Source organism: Melanostigma gelatinosum, assembly GCF_949748355.1.
Source record: "Melanostigma gelatinosum genome assembly, chromosome: 5".
NCBI lineage: Eukaryota > Metazoa > Chordata > Actinopteri > Perciformes > Zoarcidae > Melanostigma > Melanostigma gelatinosum.
In genome coordinates, this window is record NC_136638.1 from 25142037 (window position 1) to 25168686 (window position 26650).

General features: G+C 43.0%; 1 protein-coding gene across 4 annotated transcripts in view; it reads right to left on the bottom strand.

The window, feature by feature from the left end:
* LOC306777658 (LIM and calponin homology domains-containing protein 1-like) overlaps nt 1-26650 on the bottom strand; it is a 72712-nt gene that overhangs the window by 23800 nt on the left and 22262 nt on the right. For all 4 annotated transcript variants that reach the window (XM_079268853.1, XM_079268852.1, XM_079268851.1 and 1 more), the window contains exons 2-7: nt 20425-20495; nt 18002-18071; nt 10402-10508; nt 7051-7081; nt 4020-4130; nt 2777-2975 (exon numbers count right to left, since the gene is read on the bottom strand). In XM_079268853.1, the coding sequence (XP_079124979.1) occupies nt 2777-2975; nt 4020-4130; nt 7051-7081; nt 10402-10508; nt 18002-18071; nt 20425-20495 (589 nt within the window). The remainder of the gene's footprint in view (nt 1-2776; nt 2976-4019; nt 4131-7050; nt 7082-10401; nt 10509-18001; nt 18072-20424; nt 20496-26650) is intronic.

Genomic DNA, 26650 nt, shown 5'->3' on the forward strand with positions numbered 1-26650 from the left:
GTCAAATAAATGATGACACTTTCTGGGATAGTATTCATGCTTCTTTCCAATTCCTCCCAGAGCATGGAAACATTTTACAGGCTGGATAACTGATACATTACAAAACCTGTGCGATGGGCAATTTCTATCCCTCGGTTTATTGTTTCAAACAGCCTTTGACCAGCTCTGGGTGTTGTCCCACATAGAGATAGAATGAGAGGAGGACAAAGTGTCTCATTTATCAACACTGTGTCCACTCACAAAACCCGGCCCAAACAAAAGAGCATCTGCAATATTGCATTGAGACTGAATTAAAGATTCGTCTCCCTGTCCCCCCAATTACTGTCCGGGTGAAGTCAGTTGACAGAGCTGAACAGCGAACGGCTTTCTTTAAAAGAAGGTCAGGCTGAGTCAACTTTGTGTGCATGTGAATAAATAGACGCTCTTGTTCTGGGTGTACTCAAAGCATTGTTATCCTATTATCACTAGTCCGTGCCTCCTGGGTCTGATCTGCACACCGACAGTATGTTACCTTCAAATACCTCAAATTTGTTGATCTTGGTCTTGACTTACTAACTGACAGATGAGTCCCTTTGTGTCCCCGTAGTAGCAATTTCACATAATGAGGATTTTTTGACATCAATGTATAAAAATGACCTCATGAAACTTTACAACCACAAACTAGAGACCGAGGGCATTCAGAGGATTCTTTGGGTATACCAACAATAAAATGCTCACCAGCCGATCAGCAAAACATGTATTTCTTGCAGAAATCTCCAAATGTCAAAAGGTGATTTGATACCAAATTACATCATGGCTTTTTCTACGGTGTTCCTCGAGGCCTTGGTGTCTGAATGCTGTGTTTGAGGGATTACGGTTATGAATGACAGAGCACGATACTTTGCTTAGGAGCAGCTTGACAATGTGACGACTCAGCTGTGGGTTACGTGTTGGTGGCTTGTGGCCTATTGAGAAGAAAACTCTCTCTCAAACAGCTGCGATGGATTTCTCCGGATTGTTCAACATAATTCAAAAATGTGACCGTTAAATGGCCGTCATTTTGGAGGATTAGATTTGCCACTAACGTAAAGCTAAAATGAGTTCCTGTTATCAAAAACTACAAGGATATTTTCTCTGTTTTAAACAGTAGATACTTAGGTCTGATTATTCCCTCTTGTTTCTGAGAAGCAAACATTAACATCCAGCGAGGTTTTTAGTGAGTTCCTTTGGGATGATGGCCGCGCTCCGTGTTCTCTCACATGCTCTTCAGAGATGAAAGGTGAAGCTTTGTGACGACTTCTGTAATCTTTTATAGGCTGTCATTAAAATTCAAAAAAGGGTCACATTCAAATAAAGCGGAGCAATGAACAGCTTTGAATGACGACATATGGTCGACTTGGCATTTTAAAGTACTTAAATGCAGCCAAACTTTTTTTAACACCATGTTTGACTTCAGCACAAAGAATACAACTTATTGTCAAGTGTCTGCAGTTCATGGGTGTCTAACACTAGGTTTAAGGGTTATGCTACCATTTTGGATGCATTAAATTACATATGCCAACATGTGGTTATCGTAACAAAAACGTACACTTATAAACAAAACAACATATAAAGATTAAAACATGGAATCAGATCTCTCTGTTATGTCTTTTCTGTAGCTTTGTGTGTGTTGACATAGATTGACTGAATCTTAAAAGGAGGTACAACCACCTGAGAATACTGAAACTTGAAGAAAAAACTAGAGAAGAAGGTGAAGAAGTGAGAAATACCAAACTGTAACTCATACATCCTTTATGAAAAGTAGCAGGCTGTGTGAATTAAGATTACCTTCCGGGTGAACAGCGCATGGGCTTGAAATCGAAATACATGTATATATATATATATATAAGGAATCCAAGGAAAACAAATATTTTTCACATTAAATTGTCTAAAAAAAAGGACAAATTATACTAGAAATATAGATTTTTCAATGCGTTGCAAAGAGGAGGTGTCGTGGGCGGTAAGCTCCACAAAGTAAATAAATAATATCGAATCAAAACAACCTACATTTATATTTTAAACATTTATCTGACTCTCTTAAACAGCTACCACTGACGTGGGTTCACTGTCTCACAATGTTCAAACTGCAGCCTAAATTCTCCACACTTTATTCCTCTCAAAAGACAAAAGCAAATTATTATAATTAAAGAAAAAATTCTAATAATTAACATAAAATCAGACCTGTATGCGTGCAGCCTTCTTGCCACTTTTGAACAAATGAATCAAATATCTCTGTTTCTTTATGGTAAAGCACTTTGTAAATCGGTTTTTGAAAGGTGAAGGAATGTGGAGACTCATGCTGAGCATGTCGGCTGTCTATGTAATTCATTGACATTACTATTAATAACATTGTAACAAACTGTATTATTCATAACATGCCCAGAACAAAAACAGCAGCTTCTGTACTGTAACTAAAGTGAAACAATGGCCAAAACTTGGCTTCAAAACAGACATCACACTGAGATCTTTCACTTGAAATAGAATATATTTCAAATACTGGCCGTTGTTCTGTGTAAACAACAGTTTTTATTACAGTGGCACTACGAAGACAATTACCTAATTTATCTATACACTATATCAGAAGTACTGAATTACTTCCCTTCAACAATACAGTTTGTGGTTTGGATAAAATGACACGATGGAAAAACAGATTTAACCTGTTTGACAGATGGTCCAATCACACGATCACACCTTCACAAGCAATACTAACTTGGGTGAGTATGACTGTAAAGTGTGTGAGGAGTAGTCCAGTTCTTACCATCACTGCTGCCGCGGGTGACCAGGACGTCCGGCGACGGGGTCTGTCGTGAGCGTGAGCCGAAGGAGTCCAGGCTGTCGAAGGAGTCCTCGCGGCCGTGGCGCGGCGGGGAGAGAGAGTCGCTGCGCTCGGAGTCCCAGCAGTCGATGTAGCCGCTGTCCCGGATGCTGCGTTTAGGGCTCTCTGCCTCCTCCGCCTCCTGAACATTTAGAAAGACACGCCCACCTTGTATCAAATGCACAAATCAGTGTCACATTTGTGCATACAAAAGAGAAGACGCATAACACGTCTATGCAGCTAATGGAAGGTGGGGAAAGGCCTTTCCTGTCTACCAGAAGACTTCCTGTTCCCGACCCCTGGTTATGTAACTCAGCTGTACTGCCACAGAGATTCTGTCTCACTTACGTCTTTATCTTTCTTTGATGAAGCAGCCGTGACATTCTACAGTAAAGATGTATTGTATTTAGAGCTAAAAGAGTTTGTTCACTCAAATGAGTCTTCTCTGCGTGCCGTCAGAAAATCTTAATTTGAGTGAACGGATCCTTTAACTGATGCATTTATCCTGAGCAACTAACAGGAAGTGAGCAGATGAAAATGCAGCTGGTTCACACATTCACCTGCTTCTTGCATTACAATCATCATTTTTCGAAAGAAAAAGGTCCAGTTTCCATTTCACAAGCATTAGAAGTGAAATGTTAACTGCCAATTTCCTTTTTTTAAACACATGCAACTAAAGTGCTTTCCATGATTTTCAAATCTCATTTCATTATCAATCTGTTTTTTGTTAGTCAGTTAGTCAGTTTAATAGAGCAGAAAAGGGAGACGTCACATTGAGGAATACATCTCATGGGGGTGACATCATCGTTACGAGTGGTTGTTACCGTGTGTCTGTATGCGTGTCTTGACGGCTCGCTAATGCTAACTTCTCTTTGTCCCTTCGGGTCGGTGAAGAGGTGGAACCAGAACTAGATGATTGACACAAGGACCCCGTTCAACCGAGGTCAGCCCTAGACTTCGGGTGGGGGGTGTTATACACTGTCAGATGATTTCTGAGAAGTCTGTGTATATTTTACAAATTATGCACTTATGTGATATTCTGCAAACAGTGAAAGGACAGCCTCTCTGTTCCCCCTTATACCAGCAGCAGTTCGCTGAGAGACTTCTAATCTCCTGATAAATTGTCCCTGTGCTTTAGATTTAGATATTTCTCGGCCTGGTCATCACTAAACAGGACTGGGCAAACCTTTCGCATCTGTGACAGCAGGCCCTCGAACTCTTTCAGGTCCAGCGTGGGACCGTTGTAGGAGGTACAGCCGTTGGCAGCACGACCCAACCAGTAGATGGTGATTAGAACCTAAAAAGGGCAGAAAAAAATAGAATCAGGCAAGACGATGAGATGACGCTTCGTTTGTAAAGAAAACAAAAGTACAATAGTCCTTCTCAGTGCCAAGTGAAAACAATGACAAGATCGTTTATTTTCAATCAGAGCAAGGTTTCACTTGCTTGTCAATATATCCACTATAACTTCATGCACTGATTTATTAAAAATAATAATAAATAAAAGATAATAACATATGCTTCAGATGTCATCATATTCATGGAACACTAACAGAGGGAGAACTGTTTCGGCTTGTTGCGAAAACAACAGAAACGCAGGTCGTCCAGCGACCCTGAATTCAAGTTCCTCCCTTCAGTCAAAAGTCTTCAAAACAAGACCGTCAAGACTAAACATGTCATTCAGGGTACACTGAGCCAATATGTGTCAAGTCTGAGTTAGCCATTCAAAACCAATGCTGTAGCAATGCAGGCCAACGTATGAAACCTTGAAGGAAAGTAAAAAGTGCTCAAAGCACTTTTTAAACACTAGAAATCATTCTCCACTTTGTTCATTTCCGTTTTCTCCCTACAAAAGCAATACCAACTTGTTTTCTGGTTCTTGCAACCGCAGCCTCCTCCAAAGAAGTTACATGTCGGCCTCCTGCACAAACACGACCAGACGGAGCCATTGTTCTGACCCTGAAAGCAGTCACGGGCACTTTTCCTGCTAGAATGCAGCATCCCTTCAGGGGTCACGCTGATTTATATTTGCCTGTTAGCTATCTTAGTGCATAAATCACCAGGTCAATCTCAGCTCCTTTCAACACAGTAACCTTTTAAAATGAGTAGCTGACGGAGGTTGCACACCTGCTTCTTGCTTGTAACTTAACGTCCTGAAGTTTTGCTGAGGAGGTGAAGCTTACAGCATTCAGAGGAACTCCCTTCGGAGTCAGCTTGATGTCTTAAAACGCAGACTGTACAGATTGGCTGGAGCCACAGGGAGATCACACAGAGCTGCACCTTTCGCACTGCTGGCCAAGTCTTCCCAGCTATATTTACTGTGTCCATGTCAACCACTCTGCAGGGACTGCTTTGATAAGAACGCTCAGCATGGCTTAATGTGTTTATTTCAGTGGTACTGTCAGTGTCAACAGCCTCTCTGCCACCGTTCAAACACACTTGGAGGAAGAATAATGGAACTGTCCTGCTGTTTAGAAGAAGCACACACTGTGTGTGGGCCGATTCCTGAGTGGAAATTCATCTTTTTAGCCCCAAGTAGAGAATCGGCCTTACTCGGATACAAATCTACAGCAGGGAGGGATAAATATATTTTAGCCCAAGGACACTTCAAAAGAGTGGACACCAGACCACCGGGGATAACCAGAAGCCTTTTTAAAGGTAGATCTAAACTACTGGTCAAAGTTTTGCAGTTATAGCATTTGTCGTTAAGTGTATTCGAAGCACAGGATGTGTCATCTCGCTTCCTCACAGAGTGCCATTAATCTACAATAGTAGCGCTAAAGCGAGACTGCAACCGCTGTGGTTATGCTTCATTAGCTGCACACTTTAGGACCCGGAGCTGCAGAGTTTATTGCTTCTGTGTCACCAATACAACGCTAATATCTGTGCCAGCCGCCACTGGAAGAGGGTCAGCACCAAATGTCTTTCAGCTGCTTACTAGTACGCTATAAAATCCATATTGATCCCAACTGATCGGGAGAGAATTCCACAACTGTGCCCTGCAGGATTCACACACGCTGCACTAAACCTTCAACAAACAACTGCACCAAAACCGAAACTTGGGCACGAGCACCAGGCATAGTTGAAAGAAAACATTTCAGAAATGTAAACGGCGGCCTGACAGTGGAGTAGTGCACAGCGTCACACGCTTCAGTTTCAGCAGCTGTCTGATCTGGCAGGTGTGGAAAGACCTGTCAAAGAGGTTCCATCGAAAAACAACAACCACCTCTTTGTTTCAAGTGCAAACACAGTTAAGTGATGCAAACACAAGGGAATGAAGAAACCCCCCCAAAAATGCACCAACAATCCAAAAACATGATGTGCACACAAGCGCTTGCATGCACCATGCACACATCTGCAGACCTATAGCGATACAGATGCTCTAAACTAGTCATCGCAACACACACACACACACACACACTTTTTACTTCAACATCCAATCTACCTAACAACATCTTTATCACCAAATCAGCTAATTCTTCTTGGTGCAGTCCCTTCACCTCTCAATATGTGATGTGCTGCAGAGACAGCTGCTATCAAATCCTAGTCCTCAGTCTGCAGGGAACATCCAAAGCAGGTCCCAGCTAAAGCCTTTAGCAGCTGGAAGTTTGTGCTGGAAATGCTGGCTGAGAGTGTGTGTGTAGTCAGCTAAATGAGCTAGCAGGCCCTCTGCAGCTCGACACAGTTGTACTGTACACAGCAGCATCGCAGAGAGAGAGGGGGAGAGAGAGAGGACCTGGTCTGATTGCAGAGTGGGCAGGGCTAGCATTATATGTTTCTTCTTAAAGCAGCATTGATATAAAAAGAGAAGAGGGGGCCGAGGTATATTTGAACAGAAATAGACAACATTTGGACTGTGAAAATGGACAATCAGAAAGGGAGACAGAAGAAGAACTACACCGAGAATTGAAATATGCAGAATGTGAAGAAGTAAACTGGAGAGAAGATGCAGATGAAGTACAGAAAAGGGTATTGGTGTTCACATATTTATGCATTAATGTCAGACTAGAAATCGTAGTTTAAGTAATCATTAAAGTAGATAGTATTCTGGTGGAATAGTACAGAGCTGACTGTGGAGTGAACAGAGCTGGAAGCGACATGACAAACAGCAGAGTGTGACACAAACAGAAACACTGAACCATAAAAACAGTTTACTGCCAAACACACATTTAGCACACAAACAAATGATCCCTCTGTCATCCACAAGCATCACTTACATTCTTGAGCTTCCGGCTGCAGTCGCTTCCCCTGAGAGAAGGAGAAGGAGAGAGAGTGAGACATTGCCTTCTGGCACTTTTGAATGAAATATTTTACATTAAAATAACAGCACACAGCTTTAAAACCAACCACACTCTCACAGATTCGTGCAAAACAACAGCAAAAACGAAACTTTTTGAACAAACAGTGCAGCAGAGAGGACTCTGAAGTGAGTGTAGCCCACGCAGGGAGAACTAGCACACTCTACATTTGCTTTTCAGGGTGCAGTTTGTTGTTGCATTTATTATTATCATTTCCAGCAGTTGTGTTCACTGGCTGCAGTTTGACTTCAGCCATCTAAAATATTAACGACAATATAAAAAGCAAGGGCGCCTCTAGAGCTACCATTTTGCACCAGCAGTCATCATTCACAAAGACAAATGCTTCTTCAACAGAGTCAGAGAAGACAGATGTGGTGGCCACATGGTTTGACTGCCAAGTGATCTCTGGGAGGTGAAGTGCAGAAGCACCACATCAGTGGCCACTCGGCGCCACAGAGGCTGACAAAAAGGAAAGATGTGGATCTTGCGGATCACCAGTTGAAGCTATGAATGGGAAGTGGAATGAAGCGTTTGTAAAATAGCCTCAACACACACTTGTGTTGTGAAACAGACACTTCTAGGCTAAAAGAGGGAGACAAAGCAGCACCAGAGAGAGATGTAAACACACACACACACATCACTGTAGCTATATCTACAGGGAATCCAAGTAAACACCCAAACAAACCACATAATCTTCTTGCCTAATATAAACAAATGCAGAACTATAACAGGTTTAGGTTTCGTTACATGACAGCATAATCCTGCTGTCAGACAAATGCCACAACAACGTCTCATTTACACAATATATGGCAATCATGAACATTTTCTTTTTGTTCATAAGATAGTTTCAACGGTCACAGAGCCCAACTCACTCAACAGATAAGTAAGGGACACCCAGATTGCAGTTTGGTGGGTTTTCCATGACAGTGATGACCCGAGCGAGAGAGAGAGATGGTTGGAGGAGGAGGAGGAGAGGAGCAAGGTGAACGTAGCTGGAGGGAACGATCTGTTAACCCTCCCCTCCTCTTTCTACAGGTTGCTTTCCTTGTAGAAACAAACCTGATTGACAGATTCCACGAGGTATGACATCATATTTAGGGGGCATTTTACTCCCTTTTCTTTTCAGTCTCTATCAGATTCAGCATCCACGATTTTATTCAAACAGTAAAAACACAAATGTCAAAGATGTACAATTTCAAAACTACTGTGTTAAAACTGTAATAATTTTGAATAATATACAAGTGTTATGGTATATCTCACACTCATAATTCACACCTCTTAAAAACTGTAAATATATAATATTTAGTGTGAGTATACAGTCAATAATCAATAACATAAAAATAAGGAAAGCTAATAGGAAAGTCACAGTCAGCAAGGTTTTATCAATAAAAAAGTACAAACCTTTAAAATAGGAAAGGATTTTGAATAAATCATGATGCAAGCTTAACACAACCAGTTGGTTTGTACTTCCACTAATAAACTCTAATCCGAACACGAAAATCCTGAAATGTAAATTTAAAAAAATCAGTCAAGAGACCTGATCCAGAAATATCCCAGGTAGGCTCCATGTTGTGTGATAGGTGGTGAAATTGTTTATCATTATTAATACTTTATTACTTTTATTAATATGATGTATATTTATTATAGATGAAAGTATGACATTTTGCTGACAGTAAAGAGAAGTAGTAACTAAATACTTCTTACGAGCTTGTGCTTTCTTGTCGATTTCTGATTTTCATCCACCAAACGGCAGGAAACTCATTCATGATTTTCTAACATTTTTTGCAGCATTTCAAAACTTTGTATAATATTTGTTAGCCGGCTGAATGGAAGCACAGCTTCTCTCCTCTCGTCTCATCGACTCTGCCAGGAAAAGTCACACTTATCTTGGACCAGCAGAGGACCAGGAGATGTTTCAGGCCTGCGCTCATCATGGATCAGAACCTGTCGGCCTTTACGCCCGCCTGTCCAAAGCAGTTTCCTAGATGAGTAAACACCTGTCCAGAGACTGCTTCCTGTCATGGGTTAGTGTCAAGAAAACAGCATCCTGTACACCAGAGGGTTACACAACAGCTGGAAATAGCACAAAGAGTGCAATGTTTCCTTATCAGTTTGTGCCAACTGTACAGATTGCCCGTATATTGTTTTATATTACTGAAGAGAACAGGAGTAAATGGTCCAGTACTAAAAACACAAGCGCCCCAGTTTACACTGGAGCCGAATGCGTGCAGCAGGGAGATGGTTGCACGCAAGCTCAGAAACAAAGGCTGCATAAACAACAGCGTACTAGAAACACACCTCAGTGCTCAAACAAGTCCTTCTCCTGACAGAACCAATCAAGCAGCTCCTCCTGAGATCAATACACCCCCCCCCCCCTCTAGCAGTACCTTTCTAAACCCTTCCGTGAATGAAACCTTGTTGTTGCCCGAGGACAGCACATGCACCACCCACACTGACACCCCCCCCCCCCCCCCCACACACACACACACACACAGTATATCTTAAGAGCTGCATGCACTTGTTTGTGTTACCAAGCAACAAAGTGGGAGTTGTGGTTCAGAGAGCGAGTGTTGTATTTGGACAGAGACCAGTTGTGTCAAACAGATATGGTATTGTTGCTTCACGACAAAGGCTCGACAAACTTCCACTGACTCGGTGATTCATGGTGGTTGTGAACAGGGAGCTCGTCTGATGCACAGAATGACTGACAGACAGTGACACACAGCCAGTGACACAGACCAGCCATCTATTAAGACACAATTAAAGTGTTCATCATCAACAACACTCGGTTCATCCACTTAGTAAAAACCAAGCCAAGCTCAAGACGGGAAGAGAAGACATTTAACCTCCAGAGCAGCTACTGCTGTGAGCACCCTCTCTCTGTTCTGTGCACTGAAGCACAACAACATCAAACCTTTATTTCACCAGATACAAGATCACTTTGAGTCATCTATTTAACACCTGGTGCAGTCATAACCGTGTTTTATGCTGCCTTCTGGACCAGGTCCGTCTTTAAAGGCAATACAAACAAAAAACACCGTCACACACACACAGAGCACAAAAGTCTAAATATATGAATCAGTCACAAAATGCATAAGGACAGTCTGTTTCACAAATAGATGAGCAACAAAAACAATTGCCTTGAAAAATACTTTTTGACCTTTACACAAGACTTGGTGGACATTTTGCTTTAGAACACAATTAAAAGAAACACACACACACACACACACCTGCTGAGCAGTCAGGTGACACTGAAGCTCTGAGACTTACTTGGCGGTGGGGCGTGTCGACGTGTCCTGCAGGTCTCCAGGGTCAAACAGTTGGGAGCCTTTCAGTCCCAACTCCTCACAGCCGCACAGAAACACACTGAGGTTGTCCTGCACAAAAACAAACGCACAAACACACAGTTTCATCGGGATAAACACGCTGTTGGCAGAGACAGACGGCAACGCGAGGTCAGGTCCATTAACTGCACAAGGTTTGAACTCACCCATGACACACACACACACACACACACACAGTTTCTCTCCGATTCACTTAAAATCATACAGTATCAGAGAAAATAAACTTCTGGCGCGACAGCAAAGAAAATGAAGTCTGGCTCATTAAGAATGGCACACACTGCTAATCTACGCACGCACACACACACACACACACACACGTAAACACACTTCAATACTCTGACTCTTCTACACTTTAAACCCTCAGACATTCCTTTACAGACCTGTGGACAAACGGTCTTAAAAGTCCCAACAAGCCCTCATACTTAGAGTGTAAAATTCAAATGAGTCCACAAACACACAAATACTGGCCAGTGATGTATAAGTACAAGAGATGCCAGGAGTCCTATTTTAGGGATCTGAACAGGATTCATCTCTTTTCCCTATATTAAAAAAAACATGCAAAGACACACACCACCAACACAACATGAAAATCAGGATACCTGCTCGACAGAAACGTGACACCAGCGGGTTTTGCGGCCGGCTTTCGTGCGTCTCCTCTCTCAGACGACTCCAACTTCCACTCACCACCTTTCTGCCTCCTTCAGGTGGCTTCCGTTTTTTAATCCTCCCTCCTTCGCCTGCTTTCCTCGGTCGTTCCTTCTCTCGCTTCTTCCCTAACTTTCACTCTCTCCCCATCCTCTCAGTCGTCCGCCCTCTCTCCCCTCAGACAAACTCTTTGTTGGGTGCAACCTGAGCCGAGCTCTCCTCTCCTGTTCCCAGGTTCTCTCTCTCTTCATTTCTATGCCTCTCTATCCGTAGAGGGACACAGCCAAAGCCCTTCCCTCTTTCTCTCTCTCTCTCTGGGTGTCACCATTTCCTCTCCACCCTGATTGTCTCAAGCACACTCTCTCACTCACACACCAAAACACAAATACAATGCCCATACATCCCTATACAATACGCACACATTTAGACAAAATGCTGTTTTAAATATAGATCCTTTCATGTGCTCGGACTCACACAACTCAAAGAGACTTATTTACATGTACACACCAGCTGGTGCAAGATCACATGCATGTGCTGCAAACACGTAAACAAACATACTTGGAAACACTTGTTCTCACGATCCTTTCACATTCGGAGCAAAACACCAACTCCAAACCCACCCTGCAGCTTCCTGTGTTTTTGGGACAGCGCCATCGCTGCTCTCCTGCTGAGGCAACCCCACCCACCGATACACACATGCGCGCACACACACACACACACGCACACACACACACACCAGGCTCTTTGAGCGAGGACACAGCGATCTCTCCTTTTGACAGTTTTATTCCAGGGAGGACACACCCTACAGTGAGTCTCACACTCACACTGCTCATCAGGGTGACATTTGAGTCCAGTGGCTTTGCATGAATATCAATGTGGGCTCTATTTAAGAATATTTTCTAGGTATTAGAAATGAAATATCACTTGCGGGACAATTAGGGACTCCCTTAGGGTGAGGGGACAGTCTGTAACTGGGACTGCCAAATGTTTTATGACCAGAATTTGACCCAAATAACCCCGCTGGATGAGATTCTGAAGTTAAATTTGTTTCTGATGGACATACAGCAAGTGCTTACCCATTTTGCTCATGAACTACTTGATACAGTAGTAACTTATTTCAAGATCAAAGTTTTTCAAAAACTTGGACACGTGTTCGGAAACTAGGAGAATAAAGTGAAAGACTGAGCCTGTTCAATAACTGTGTGCAAGCTTACTTAATTGCAGCCCCCGGTTTTCCTCCTCTCTTCCCTTTGCTCTCCTCTGAAGAGGAACTCCAATGTGGAGGGAAGAAGATGGAGACCTATACGTTTGGTAAATTGTCCGGATTGTGTTCACATCATGCCGTCTACACCTCACTGAGATCCCAACTCGATGCGAGCCAGTCCACCTCGGCATGTGGTCTGGCTGATCGGATCCCAATGTGATCCGAGGTCTGATCTTGAAGCGTACAGACTTATCAGTGTCCCGGCATTGACAAAACAAAAGTTGCATTGAAAAGACGTGAAGACTTGAAAAGGAGTGTAACCACGGCCTCTTTTCTGTGAAACCAAGACGCCGACAACATGTTGTGCAATCTTTAACCATTGTCACTGTGAAGAGATATTTTCCCTCAGAGCCCGGCCCCTCGTCAGCTATTTGATAAGGAACCACCAAGGAAACCATATTTCCAAGAGCATTCATCAAAAAAGGGAGCGCTTGTTTAGTCTAGTTCAGCAAGAAGCGAGATGGGGATCTGGTGGCGTTGACAACAACAATCTCCGCTATCACAGAGCAACTCGGACTTCAGCCGTAAAACAATGTTGTCTCACAATTTCACACGGTCTGGAATTGAAATGACAAAACACTGCAATAAACAAGCCGACACACAATTAAACAGGCTAATTTAGTAGCAACTGGCATGATGACAACAATGTAGTGGGTGTTGGCGTGTGTGAGCATGTGTGTGTGTGGGTCTTAAGAAGTGCAGCATAACTTGTGATTTACAGGTCACTGCCACAGGAAGCTGGGCGGCTACCGCACAGGAGTGACTGGCAGCTGAATGCGTTTGTAGAAGGATTGGGAGGTAGAGATTGACTCAAAAGAGTCTGGCCAAAAGTTATGGGTGGTGAAATTAACAATAATTTACATATTCACAACAAATCTCAATATGTTCAGAGTTATATATTTTTTTTTAATTAGCATTAGATAAAAGTGTATCAGTATAAATGAGCAGAAAGTAAACCCTGATCTGTCTAAAGGCCACATATTCAAAGTTCCAGTATTACTGACTGTGTGTGTGCGTTTACACTGTAACTACACGTGTAAGAGGGTGCGTTTTTTAACACAACCCTCATTGTAATCAATATCCGACAACCGCGATTAGACCACCAAGGTTTCTCAGGGAAGAGGATCGGTGCTCACGCCCTGATGTTGGACCTTGACAGAATCCAGAGGAAAGCCTCTCAGGATGAGGAAACACAACACTGGAGTGTCAGTAAGATACGCTCCAGATTCATTTTCTCTCCTCCACTCCCACAAATAAGAACAAGAGGAAGAGGAAGGGGAAGGGGAGAGCCCAGCATGATGCACTGTGTGGCCTTAATGTACAGAAATCACCTGCTGCATGTGATGTGAAATTCACTTTTTATAGATTCACCAACACATACTAATGTTACATAATATAGACTAATGTGTATTGTGTTAATGTGCATATATCTATGCATTCTCACTGGCGTTTGACCGGTATATCCTCCAGCATTAGCGAACTGCAGTACATCAGTATCTGTGTATGTCGGTCAAACTGTAACGAGAACTTACAGCACGTCAATGAAAGAGACATGTTTGAGTTATTTTAGAAACAATGCGGTCACAATGTAAAAAAATAAGAAATAAATAGATCCTTATCAATAATGCTTGATTAAGTAATGGGTTTATTTTATAAATAGACATTTAAGCTGTCTATAGTACACACTTGTGTGAATTCATATTATTTTATCATCCTGTCATTTTCAAGTAAAACCCTCTTTACATCCATTTAAGTTGAGAGAAATGGACTTCAGGATGACCGACGGGGCTCTGAGAAGCTCTCACTGCAACCAGGGTAGTTGAATTATCTCAAGACCTTAATGACGCATACAATCCCTCAGATGAATATCAAAACTGAAAATCCCCAAAGCGGGTATGACAAGGTTTTTACATGACAGTCTGAGGTGTTTTTTTTTTAACATGTGCGTCACTGTTGCTCTAAACTTTATGTCTGGAAAACAACACATTTAGAAACCATTCAACGTGCAAGGCGATCGCCGCTGCATGTCTGTTTACACACCGTAAAACATGAGCATACCAGTCGACCCGGAGACGGCTGGGAACAGACGACGCAACAACCGACCCGTTCAGACGAACACTGAGCCACACGGGGCCGAGCTGCCACAGCACTGAGGTAGCTGCTCTAATTACAAAACAGCCAAACCTCCTCAGAGACTCATTTTCCCATTAGCCCCCCAAACAGGAAGGGGAAGGGGGAGTAGCCTGTGTTTTATTACGATGGTCCAGATAACAGCAGAGGCCTTGTTTATGCGTTTCTCACCTCTCTAATCACAGCCGACAGGAAGAGGCTGAGGGCCAGAATTATGAAACTTACCAATAGAGGGTCACATTGTTTAGACTGCAATTAAACCAGCAGGTGTTATATTTTAATATGTTGTCCTCAAACTGCTACTGTAAACATGTTGTCTTCAGTTGATGGTTCATCTGCCCCCTTTGGGCCAGGCAGTAATTGTCATGTAATGCTTTTCGTCCTGCAACTGCATTGCATCTCCTGAGACAGTTGTTTTTTCAGTCACTGTTGTTTGAGATACAATTCCAAACTTGTGAAACTAACGAGCAAACAGTTCAACAATCACACAATCTTAGAAACATCTTCCGCTACATCAAAAAAAATGAATGAATGAGCTTTGATTCATCTTTTGAAAATCAAGATTTGACAATTAAACGCTCAATTAAACAACTTGTGAAAGTCAATCGTTTTCACAGAATAATGCAGCTTTGTAGAACAATGGCACTGCAACCTGATGGATATACGAGAGCGCTTTAAATAAACAGGAACGACATGGCTGTCAGATGAACTGATTAGAGTCCATTAGGCTACAAATACAGGAAAATTAGATGAAAGTGAAGAATGCAGGATAGTAGAACCAGATGAAGAAAAACAAGAACATTACCGAGATGGAGAGAGCACAGAAGCTCGTGGGTTTAACAGCTCTAACAGGATAATCAATTGTTATTAGGGCCCGAGCAACCGGCGTCGGGCCGGCGAGGCCCTATTGATATTGTACCCGTTGGGGTAAACGTACGCATGGTTGGAGGACTTGCCATGCATGAAAACTCACCAGATTTTGGGGACTTGTCAGGCCTGGTGAATATAGCATTCTGAAAAAGAATGCATCTTTCTGTGTTCAGAAATGGCTCTCTAGCGCCCCCTACAAGTCGGACCGGCGACGCCCCTCGGCCAGTATGTCCCATTAACTTGAAATTTGACACACATGTCCACTTGAGCTAGAGCTACAAAAAAGCCCATCAGATCCCTAACCTCCGCCAACTTAGATTTTCTGCCATTTTGATTTTAGTGTAAAACACATTGCTGCGAACTCCTCCTACATGCTTAGTCCCATTACTACCAAATTTTCTGTGGATCATTACTGGATCTACCTCATCAAAATTTATCAAAAGCTGTCCGATACCTCTTAGCGTTTAGAAGATCGGGACCAATAAACTTCGTAGGGGCGTGGCTAAATATCAATACACATAACTTCTCAACCGTTTGTCCGAAAAATTCCAAATTTTGCAGCATATGTGCACATCGCATGCTGTAACATACCCTGAGAATTGTTTTGCATTCAACCACTAGGGGGCGCTACAGCAAACCCGCGAAGTTGTGCTTTGTCATTTTTTGCCGATTTCAGCCTTTGTATTTTAACGAACTCCTCCTAAAGAATTTATGCCATCAACTTCTCCTTTGGTCAGGATGCTCTTAAGACCTTTGTGATTAAAAGTTATCAAAATCTCAAGCTTTCATCGAAGAACCTTGACGTGGCGGCCATTTTGCCTCACTGTTTTTGAAAAAATAAATTCTTATAAGTTGTTATAACTCCAAGGTACATTATCCATTCCGCACAAAACTTCTTATGCATGATGCTACTTCAAGCTTGAACATATTTCAATTGAAAATAATTCAATAACTCATAGCGCCGCCTACTGGCTGAAGGAGGCCGGAGTCCCGCCGGCACCCCGACGCGCACATGGCGAGGGCCCGTTCATCGCTGCTCGCAGCTTTAATTCTAGCAGTGATTGTATGAGGGGATAAAAAGGCCCGTAAAGAATGTGGCTGTGTAATTATCAGACACTTGTAAAAAAACAAGAGAAGGCTCATTGGCAGCCATTGGTGACGCCATGAGATAAGAAAACCCATTTAAGCCCAACACAGACTTTCTGTTCCGTCCTGCTGTGATCCAAACAACTTCTGTCAGTGTCTTTAAGGAAATAGTTCATGTTTAGAAGAAAGAACTCTCAGTATGTTACAGAGTAACCATTTAGTGATCAGTGCCATCGAGCCCTAAATACAAAGTTTTATTTCTGATCATTCATTTCTGTACTGTAACCTGGTGCATACTAAACAAGATCAACAGAATAGCCACGCTGTTTTTACAGAAACGATCTTTGACACAGCAGTCAGGCATGCAATTAAGAGCAAGTTAGGCAGGAAAGAGAGACGGAAGTACGTCTAGCGCGAGTTCCAATCCGCTCGACTTTCAGAGCGCCTCTGTATACGCGCCGGTCCGGGTCCTGAAAGGTTACTTCATCCAGATCAAGGTCTTAGGTCGTCATGAAAGGGCTCCAGTGTATTGCACTGTACTCTACTCTGAGATGCATCAGTGTTCTGGTCGACTGGAACTCACAGGCTCTCTTTTCAAAGCAGGAGGCAAACTTGAGATTCTTAAATAAAACCGTGGACAACAACGTACAGTTTTCATTGAAGGTTTTAGCATCTGGAAGAAATTTCTTCCTGCTGAAGATGGAAAATACATTTATATGTAAGTCGATCAAACTTAATTTGTTTAGTGAGAGAAATGCAATGGAAAGACAGTAAATGATACTGAAACATAAGCTCCTGCAGATATGTAATGTTTTGATATATTTTCTGAGTGTTTTCTTTACAGAGAGGGAGTCCGCAGATGATTTGTTTCACTGCAAAACTGTCTCACTCTACAATAAGTGAGCCGTTAAGAGCTCAGTGTGACACACGGCAGCTGAAACGGAGAACCTTCAGCTGCAGGTACCTGTAATCAACCCCCGATTACACACCTGGTACCGTGTAATGCATGTCACATGATGATTGTAATACTCCTGTGCACTAAGTTTATTCAGTGGAGGTTGTGGGGATATTTATAACCAAGACTAAGAAAAAAAATCTGGAAAACGGACAGAAAATCACACTCCAGAACATAAATAACCTGAACAGACACCAACAATGAAGTTACACGGTGATGTACATTATATGAGGCACCTGGAGCATGACAGCGCTGCTAACCTTTAGGTCACCTTTCTGCTTTGGAAATCTGCACCGGTATCAACGCAATGATCTCAATTTACAAGGCTGTCATGCATTACAGCCCCTATGCAACGATAGGTATGAAGCTATGTACTTTATTATAGGACTACAGCTAGTTTTTAACATTAGACAGCACTGAATAAGACTGTCTGAAAGCATCCCCGGAAAGGGAAAAAATAAATAACTAGGGAGAAAGAGATGCTGACAAAAAGGAAGAGACAGAATAAAGATCCAAGAGGATGAAAGGAAGTTTCTGTGGAAACGCTCTCAGGTTGAGTGAAGGTAGAGGACTCACCAGGCCAGCTATGGGTGTTGGAAGCCTGTTAATTTTCTTCACCAGGCCGGGTTTAATAGAGCTCAGCAACCTAACAAAAGACACACAGGGAGGGAGACATCACCGGTCATGCCTTTAAAATGTGTCTTCATGACAAGTTGTGTTTAATATGTCCAATGATGCGTCGCAAAGTAAGTCCAAACCTGCAGGTGAAAGAGATAAAGAGTGTGTGAATTGGTGAATGTGTCTCTTCAGAGAGAAGAGGGGGGGGGGGGGGGGGGAAAGGGCGATAAACATTTTTGAGGGTCCCACAGAGGCTTCTGGAAGGTTTATACTGACACAGATCCTAAATCAGAGCGGAGAATCGCTGCTTCTCCTTCCACCCTCGGGGAGCTGTTAAATAGTTTTATTGCGGTTCATGTCGCAGTGAACCACCAGGCGAAGAGGTCCGACCTTCTGCTGTCATCTCTCCGTGCACACACAAAGAAGGAAAACGGTTCTTTACAAAGTTACAGTACATTCCTGCAATCTCAGACGGATTGTCAGTCATGAACGAGCCACAGTTTCAGAGTTCCCCGCTCTCTCCGTCTCCGGTTTCATCTTTTGTGTGTGTTTTCATCAGAGGAAGCACTGTAATGATTCTTCCCTGTAGAAGACAGACCCACCCTCGGATACTCTTGCAGTAATTAGATATCAGCGGCCCTGTGATGTTGCTGATGGCATTCCAGCAGGTATTCTGCTACGAGCTGCTGTCATTTACCTTTGTAGTGAACTCTCATCTACTTTGGCTTCAGTGAGAGACTTCCTGCCGTACTGTAGGTTTCCCAGAATAACTTTCAACAACCCCAAGAGACGGGAGTGTTCTCAGTGCTGCATACAATACGTGTGGGTGGGGTGAGTGGGCAATGGCTACAGTGAAGACAATATTTCCACTCTTGTAAGACTGCCTGCAATGACAACAATGCTGCAGTCTGCATTATTTCATTGTTTATTTTCTCCCCAAATTGCAACAAAAAGAGTTGACCGAGTGGATTCCTCCGTTTCTCTTCCTAGATGGAGCGGGACAAAAACGTTTTGGACATTTGGAAATAATGAAATCTAATTGTTTGCCAGTTATCTGCAGGAATACGTGTCCAACTACACGAGAGAGAGAGCGAGCGAGCGAGAGAGAGAGAGAGAGAGATTTTCAAACACAGACACAATCAAAACAAACAGCACAAGCAACATAAATACATCTTATGAGGGACAAACACATTGTGTATCTGGAGAAAAGAGGAAGAGGTTGTGGACTGTTTCAATGTGGAAGTAGTGAGATCAAAACAAGCCTCACGCAGGAAGTCAAACGTGCTCCGTCCTCTGCTGCGTGGACACCGTTTACATGCATTACTTGTGTAGGGTGATGATTCAATCACACAGTCCAAAACACAAGTATATCAAATTTGCAATCATATAAAACTGAAAAAAAGAAGCAAATCTTCACATGCAGCTGGAACTAAAACAAGTTCAGCAAATCTATTGCCAATTAATGTTGTGATTGACTAATCGATTAAACGACTAAATGTTTCAACACTAGTTGGTGATCGTACCTGTGATGGCCCCGACGCCAATATCAATGACCTTTCATATCCAATTCATCTGCCCGATATAGATTTTGTGAACATTATTTCTTAATTGTGCGAATCACACATTTAGAAAACAATATTATGGCCTGATTTCATAGGGCCTGGAGTTACTTCCTCTAGTGCATGATATCCAAGAAATTCCGAAACCAGTTGGGACACTTTTAAATTGGATGTGATGTTTGTATTCACCATAAAGATGGCGTAAACACTGGGGTTGTGCAACTGAACTCGACAGTCAGGAATGTGGAAGAAGCGTCTGTGTGTGTTTTCAGTCTCGCCCAATTACGAGTGTTCAGACGAGAGTTCACGGTGGACGACGACGATTTAACATGACGCCAGTCGCTCTGATCACTGGACCACGCTGGTGTAACAAGTCAGGAAATGTTCTTCCTTTTAATTCTGAAACAAATGAGGTTATTCTATGTTGACCCAAGTGTTTTATTTGCTTAGAACTTCTTGATAAGATGAGGAGGGAAGAGCACCAAACAGTATAAACTATAAACTATACATTTGATAAAAAGAATGCAAGAAGATAATTTGTGAGTGCTCTCTTGATTATGAGTCTGACCCTTGCACTCCTCTCTGGACCGGAGCTTTCTCTGGTGTTGCATCCTTTTTAAAGTCACAGAGGAACGCGATATGATCTCAGTGCCTCAAATCAGAGGCAAATTAAAAGAACCTATATTTCACAGTGGTACGAACGCATCATTTTCTTAAGGAAGAGAACAAAACCAACAAAGATAAAAGCCGAAGAGACAGCTTGTGGACAATTTAATTACGAAACACAGTCAGATAAAAATACAAAAAATAGTCAGAACTTACTCGCATAGCAGTATGCCGTTCTCCAAACCTCCTCTGAAGTCCTTGTCACCAAAGCATCTTCCTGTGACGGCCTACGGCGAGAACAAAGGGAGCGAGTTAGCAAAATATAACAATAACGGGGCTTACGAACAAAAAGCAGAACATCAAATGATCAAGTAAGCCTCTGAATCTGAAGTCTAGACACACAAGCGCCACTTGGAAGGCAAGAAACGAGCCCAACAACCTTTATAAACACTCCTTTCACGTCTTTCCTTCGCGGTAAATCCTGAGAACGGTATAGAGAGGTGCACAAAGAGATGCCGGCCGTATATCAAGTCCCTCTCTAGTTAACAGCGCTGAACGCTAACAAGCTTGACATAAGCCGCAATCGTCCCGACCAAATGGCTCTGGCAGGCTAATGTGTTGTGACAGGGGATTTATTGGGTAAGTTACTGAGACCCTCTGAGGAGGAGAAGCAGCCTGTTTGCATATATTTACATGAATACAGTACATCAGCAGGCGTGCATGCTTTGGGACAAATATTGCAACACACGTAAATGCTTCTTATTTGTAATACAAGACATGTAAGTGCCTCAGGGTAGCAAACGTTACGGTTCAGTCACAGCAAAGTTTATAAAACAAACTGAATCTAAATTCATGTTTTCTGCTCCCGGCGTCCAACTTTCAGCTTAAGTTTTGACCTTTCACATTTATTTGTGCGAGTAAAAACAGAACATCTCATTAATGCATTTCACCACATGAAAAACACACAAACATCTCGAGTGCAAACAAACAGCAGCAGTGAAATAATTGTCTCCCACTCCAGAATATCTGCTGTTACGGGACATTTAGCGCCAGGCCTGCTGAAAACCCTTACCCCCCCCCCTTGGACTGCCGTTTGAAAGCCAAAACAATTACAAAATAAAATTTCCTGAGAGTTTCTTTTACATTTATTTGCACAGCTGTGGAAGAAAAGTGTGGAGGAGTTTCTGGGTGTTTCGTTTCTGTGCGCTTCTTGGCTCGTCTGGGATCCTGGATCTGTTACAAAAGAAATGGACTGCTGTGTGTCAGCGAGTAGACCAGCGGTAGGCCTCACTTCTGCTGCTCGGGGGGGGAGAAATAAAAGTGGCACCGATTTTCCCGATATATTGACATTTAGCTATTCACTGCTACTATTCCCTACTGTGCCAGCACTTGTGAACAGGGGTCGGTGTGTGCCTGGTGTTGACAGCACTAAAGTGATGAGTGAGGCCACACAGTACAAACATACGGCTCTCTGATTACAGTTACAGACACAATAGTATTTGTTGAATCAAACATCTAGTGGCACACCCAGACTGCTAAAAGTAAAAGCCTTACCAGCACCTCCAAAGCTCACAAACTAACTAAATGTTATATCTAGTTTGTTAAATCCGTGGGGGGAAACACATTTTGTGGTTTTTAACGGGGCTTTAATGGAGCCCAGCTAGCCGTTAAATCACATCCACAGGTGTAAATGTATAGAAATCCCAGAGTTAGCACATTACAGAAGAGCTTTCCCTGGTTTTGCAGGAGAGTAAGATTTTATGGTCGGATCTGAGTAACGATCCAGTGGCCTACATCATTTTATATCTGCAGCCGAGTCGACGACATTGATTTAGGAGCTCCTCAATAAATGTGTCGCATAAATGTTACTCGCACTCTGGTTGCTAAAGATGGCTAACCTGCTTTGACGCGTAGCGTTCACAGTCCTTTACAGTACAGTCCATGTGGTCAGGTTTAGGTTGCTGCAGGAGTTGAACGTGTGTGTTTTGAGAACAGTCTTGAATAACTAGGTCAGCTCCTCACTAACCATGTCAATGAGTGTGAGTGCATGGGGAGATTACAGTGTCACACGGAGAGATTACAGTGTCACCACCTTCACAGGGATTCAACCTCAACTTGAGGACAGAATTCAGGCAAGAGCAGGAAAAGAGGCGAGGCCACACCAGGACTATTACTATTATTATTAATGTGGAAAATGTCCTCATGCTGATGAATGAGGCTACAGGCGGTATTGTGAAACTGCTCATACTCATGACTTAATAGAAAGAAATGACGAGACTCAAATCTGTGTATGCATTTGAAACATTTTTTTCCATTCAATAAATCCCAACAATAACTTAATGGACCTCTGGTGGGACCCGAAAATCCAGGTGGAAACCGGTGTCTGAAAGGTCAAATAATATTCTGTCCTTAGGGGTTCATGCACATTAACATAAATAACATATTACGTTGTGTCTATGACTAGTAAATAGCAGGGATTCTGTTTTTCACATTATCTTGCTGCTGAGTTTGGCAGCGACTGCAGAGCTGCTGAGGACCTTGATTCATCAACATCTGTTGCTCCCATAAGTGTCATCCAGAGCTGAAGTACCCATGAAACTCCTGACCGACCAGAGGGGGCGCCGAGTTTGAGACAACACACATTTGGGAAACGTAGACGAGAGAATCAGGTCTTTCTCTTACCAAATGACCTATTATTACACTGTAGTGAAATACAGTTTGACCAGATCGTCCAGTACTCACCGTTACGTTACCATCAGGAGGCTGATGGGATGGAGGGCTTTGCTTCATGCTAGAGAGCGTTACCTTCCTGTCTATTAAAACACCTCCTGAGCTACAGCAGGAAGCTCCAGCTCCAGTAGGCCTACCATTGCTATAAAAGACGAGGCGGCGTATTCAGTTCACATGAAAGTAAGCAAGTGTTGTTTATTAGTGGGTTAAGGGCATGTCGTACAGACTCCACCAGAAAAGGAAGTGGCCATTAAACCCTGAACCAGAAACCCCATCAGCATCAGATCTAATAAGGGAACTAGTGAAGTAGTTCCGATAGGAACATTAGGAGAACAACAGTTTAATATGAACCTTATATGACAAATGTGACATTTGTAGGTCAATTGACATTCTGTTTAATGTGCTGCAGCTGAACAGCTTATTAGCCATCTAGTCTACAAACTGATGTGTACAGAGCACTTTTGTTTGCTCATTCAATAAGCTCAGGTGGAGGACAAAACCTGTGTTCATGTTTGCATGTAAAAGGACAGTTTAGCAGGAAAGCTGATGTTGCTTGTTGTTCAACAGGCTGTGGCTCTTGTGTTGTGCAGCAGGCTGCCGTCTGGCTCAGTGCGACCGTCTGCTCTGCCAATGATAGAACGTCGGCTCTACTGTTTCATGCATGATTTGTTTGGCTGACTCAAAAAAAAGTATCTCCATCTATGTTCCGGTAGGTATATTTTTGCAAAACTATGGTGACGCCATTTTGAAACCCAAAAGATATTTCTCCTTTTTTGGTCTATTTCATTAAATCAAAAAGTATAACGAAGAACAAGTGATCTACAGATGATGCTGTGACTGTGAATTAACTTTAAATGAAGTCAAACAAAGAATGCATCCCTAAAATGCTGGAAGCGTCTGGATCTGAGCAGTGTGTTCAAACCACCGCGGGGTCATATGAGGGGATTCAATTATAAAAGACGAATGTGTCGCCTCTGTTGTTGTCAGTGGAACGTCGCCCGCATTGTCTCACAAACAATCGAACGACAACAGTCGGCTTTTCCCCGTCCTTTTCACTTCCTTTCCTTTGCAATCCCTTCATGTCCAAACCAAAGTCATTCTCATTCACGTCCAAAGCGGTCATCACGGTCACTTTAGCATCCGAAAACAAAGCTTTTCTACAGTTTGTTGGTTTAAAAATGCATCGATGAATTAGCAAACTTTGCTTTTGCCAAATTCTGTTTTCCTCTGCGGGAGCAGAAGTGTGTGGATCTTTTTTTCTGCTTTGATGAATTATATAACAGAAAAGCCACTGCAGTTTTAGCATGAAAACTCCCACAAAAGACCTCGCTTTCATCTTCTGAGAGATAAAATATCAATGTGATGACAGGAGACTCCTCCACGGTGAAATCATGTCTGGCATAAGTTACTGAAATGATATCGCCAAGAAAGATACAATGTTTAAAACAGGATACAGATGAAAACCTGTATCAAGTCCTCACAACAGCCAAACCAAGAGCTGTCCTTCAAACAGCGACCAAGTCCCCGACTGTGCATCACTACATGTACGTCTCCCTGTCTGGACTAGCTGACTGCGACCCCTCCACCCTGGGGCCCATTCAATGAAAACAGACCTATTGCATTGCAGCAGTACTCTCAGAGGCCCCGCATTGGACACCTGTCCCGAAGTGAACGACTGATAATTCAAGGTCTGAAACCGGTTGGTTTCCGTGACTTGGAGGAAATAAAACACCACTTACTTCAAGGCCCTGAGGCGAAGTACGATCAGTCTGTTGAAGAGTTGACAGCTGGTAGCTCGAGTGGCTGGTGAACATAAACAGAGACATGTGCTCTCAACCCACACGCCTGCTTCGTATCACAAAGCATTCTCCTTCTCAGGACGTCGTCGTGAGTGCGTTGCATAATCCTGACTGCATCCAGCACTGCGCCCGCTAGTTCAAGAACGCATGTAAACACGTCTTCTGGCCTTCAGCCAGTAATCTTGTTAATTCAACTTGGCAAGAGAGCGTAATCTGTAAATGCTTCTGGTTCACGGTACAAAAAACAACAGTGTGCAATCTGTCACGTTCAGAAAGACACACTTTACGACCTGAGCAAGGGAGGAGAAACAATACTGCCGACGCACGATTGGTCTCGTGTCTTCTTTAAGAAAAGATACAACAATGAAACTTAATTTGTTCAGTAATGCAGAACCTAAAACATGACGAGATGAGACACAGAGTTATTTTATCATCATAATAAAATCTTGTCTTTGGCTGCAGGAGAAAAAAGGATTTAATGGGAAAAAAAATGTGCAAAAGAAAAGCACTCTTATTGAAATGAGTGTGTGTGTGTGTGTGTGTGTGTGTGTGTGTGCGTGTGTGTGTGTGTGTGTGGGGGGGGGGGCTCTGGCTGGAGGTCCCCTTAACTTATAGAGCCCCAACAAGTTCAGCCAAAGGTGAGGAGCAGTATCATCCTGCGGTCAATCATCCAGATCTTTTTATAAGCTGCCACCTCCACAGGGATCCCCCATTGTGACTACGGACTCTGTGCTCAGTGTGTTGGCATGCTGGTGGATGGACTGGGGGGGGGGGGGGGGGGGGGGGGGGTTCTTAAAATAGTCAGATTCACAGCAGCATATCATTACAATAAAAGGACGTTTAGGAGCATTAATAGACAAGCAGAATAATACATATCTAAATACAAAAAGGAAAATTATTAATCGAATATATTGATAATAATACATAATACGAATAAAAAGTACCGAGTTGAGCAGGAGCCGTCTCCCCCCCCGCCCCATAATACTCCCCCATCCTTAACCCTCAACCCCCTCCTCCCAAACCCTCCCCGTTGAATATCATCATTTTTGTAGCTCTACATAAGACATGTGTTCTATCTGTTAGAAACCCTCCCTTTCAGAGGTGCTCAAGGCATCTGGGGCCAATGTCGGCCTGGAAAACTATCTTTTTCCTTGTTGCCAGATTTTAGCATGCATCATATTATAATATTGGATCGTGCTTCTAAATCCTGCATGGCAGATCAGCACAATCAGTCGCAGATCCAACAATTCACCGTGTCAGACTGATCTGGAGACGGTGACGCCAGCAGATACAGCAGAACGTAGCGTAGTAAGAGCCATTCAAACAGTCTCGAGCCAAATATAGGAGAACTCTGGAGATGTTTTATTAACCGACACAAACACAATGACTCCTGGTACCTCATTGGGCCACACACACGAAAAGCATTCACTCACCCACACGCCTGCAAACACGTCAGCGTAGACATTTGATGTCGGCATACGTTTACAGACTACAAACACCCCATTTTTGTTCTTTTTGGCGGGAGTTGAGACAGACCGCTCTGAGGAAGCAGCTGAAGTTTGAGATCAATCGAGTGGAGCTGGAGCCGCTGCCCGGGCCAGAGACAATGAACAAGAGAGTATTATGAAACAGGGATCATCACAGGTAATGCCAGTTAATGGAGTATAATTGGCTTGCTATTATACAGTGGAAATCAGCACTGGAGCGCGGCAGTCCAATCCCAGATTCGGACCAAACGGCTTCTGAGGGGAATATTTTCAGACTGGTTTGATGAAAGCAGACTCTTTAAGCTCAGTCTGTTGTGACAGATGACCACGTTTCATAGACTAAAACCTGTAACAGCTAACATCTTCAGAGACCACCCTGAAGAAAGGGAATAATGACCTCTGTCAGAATAAAAGGACCAGACGTTA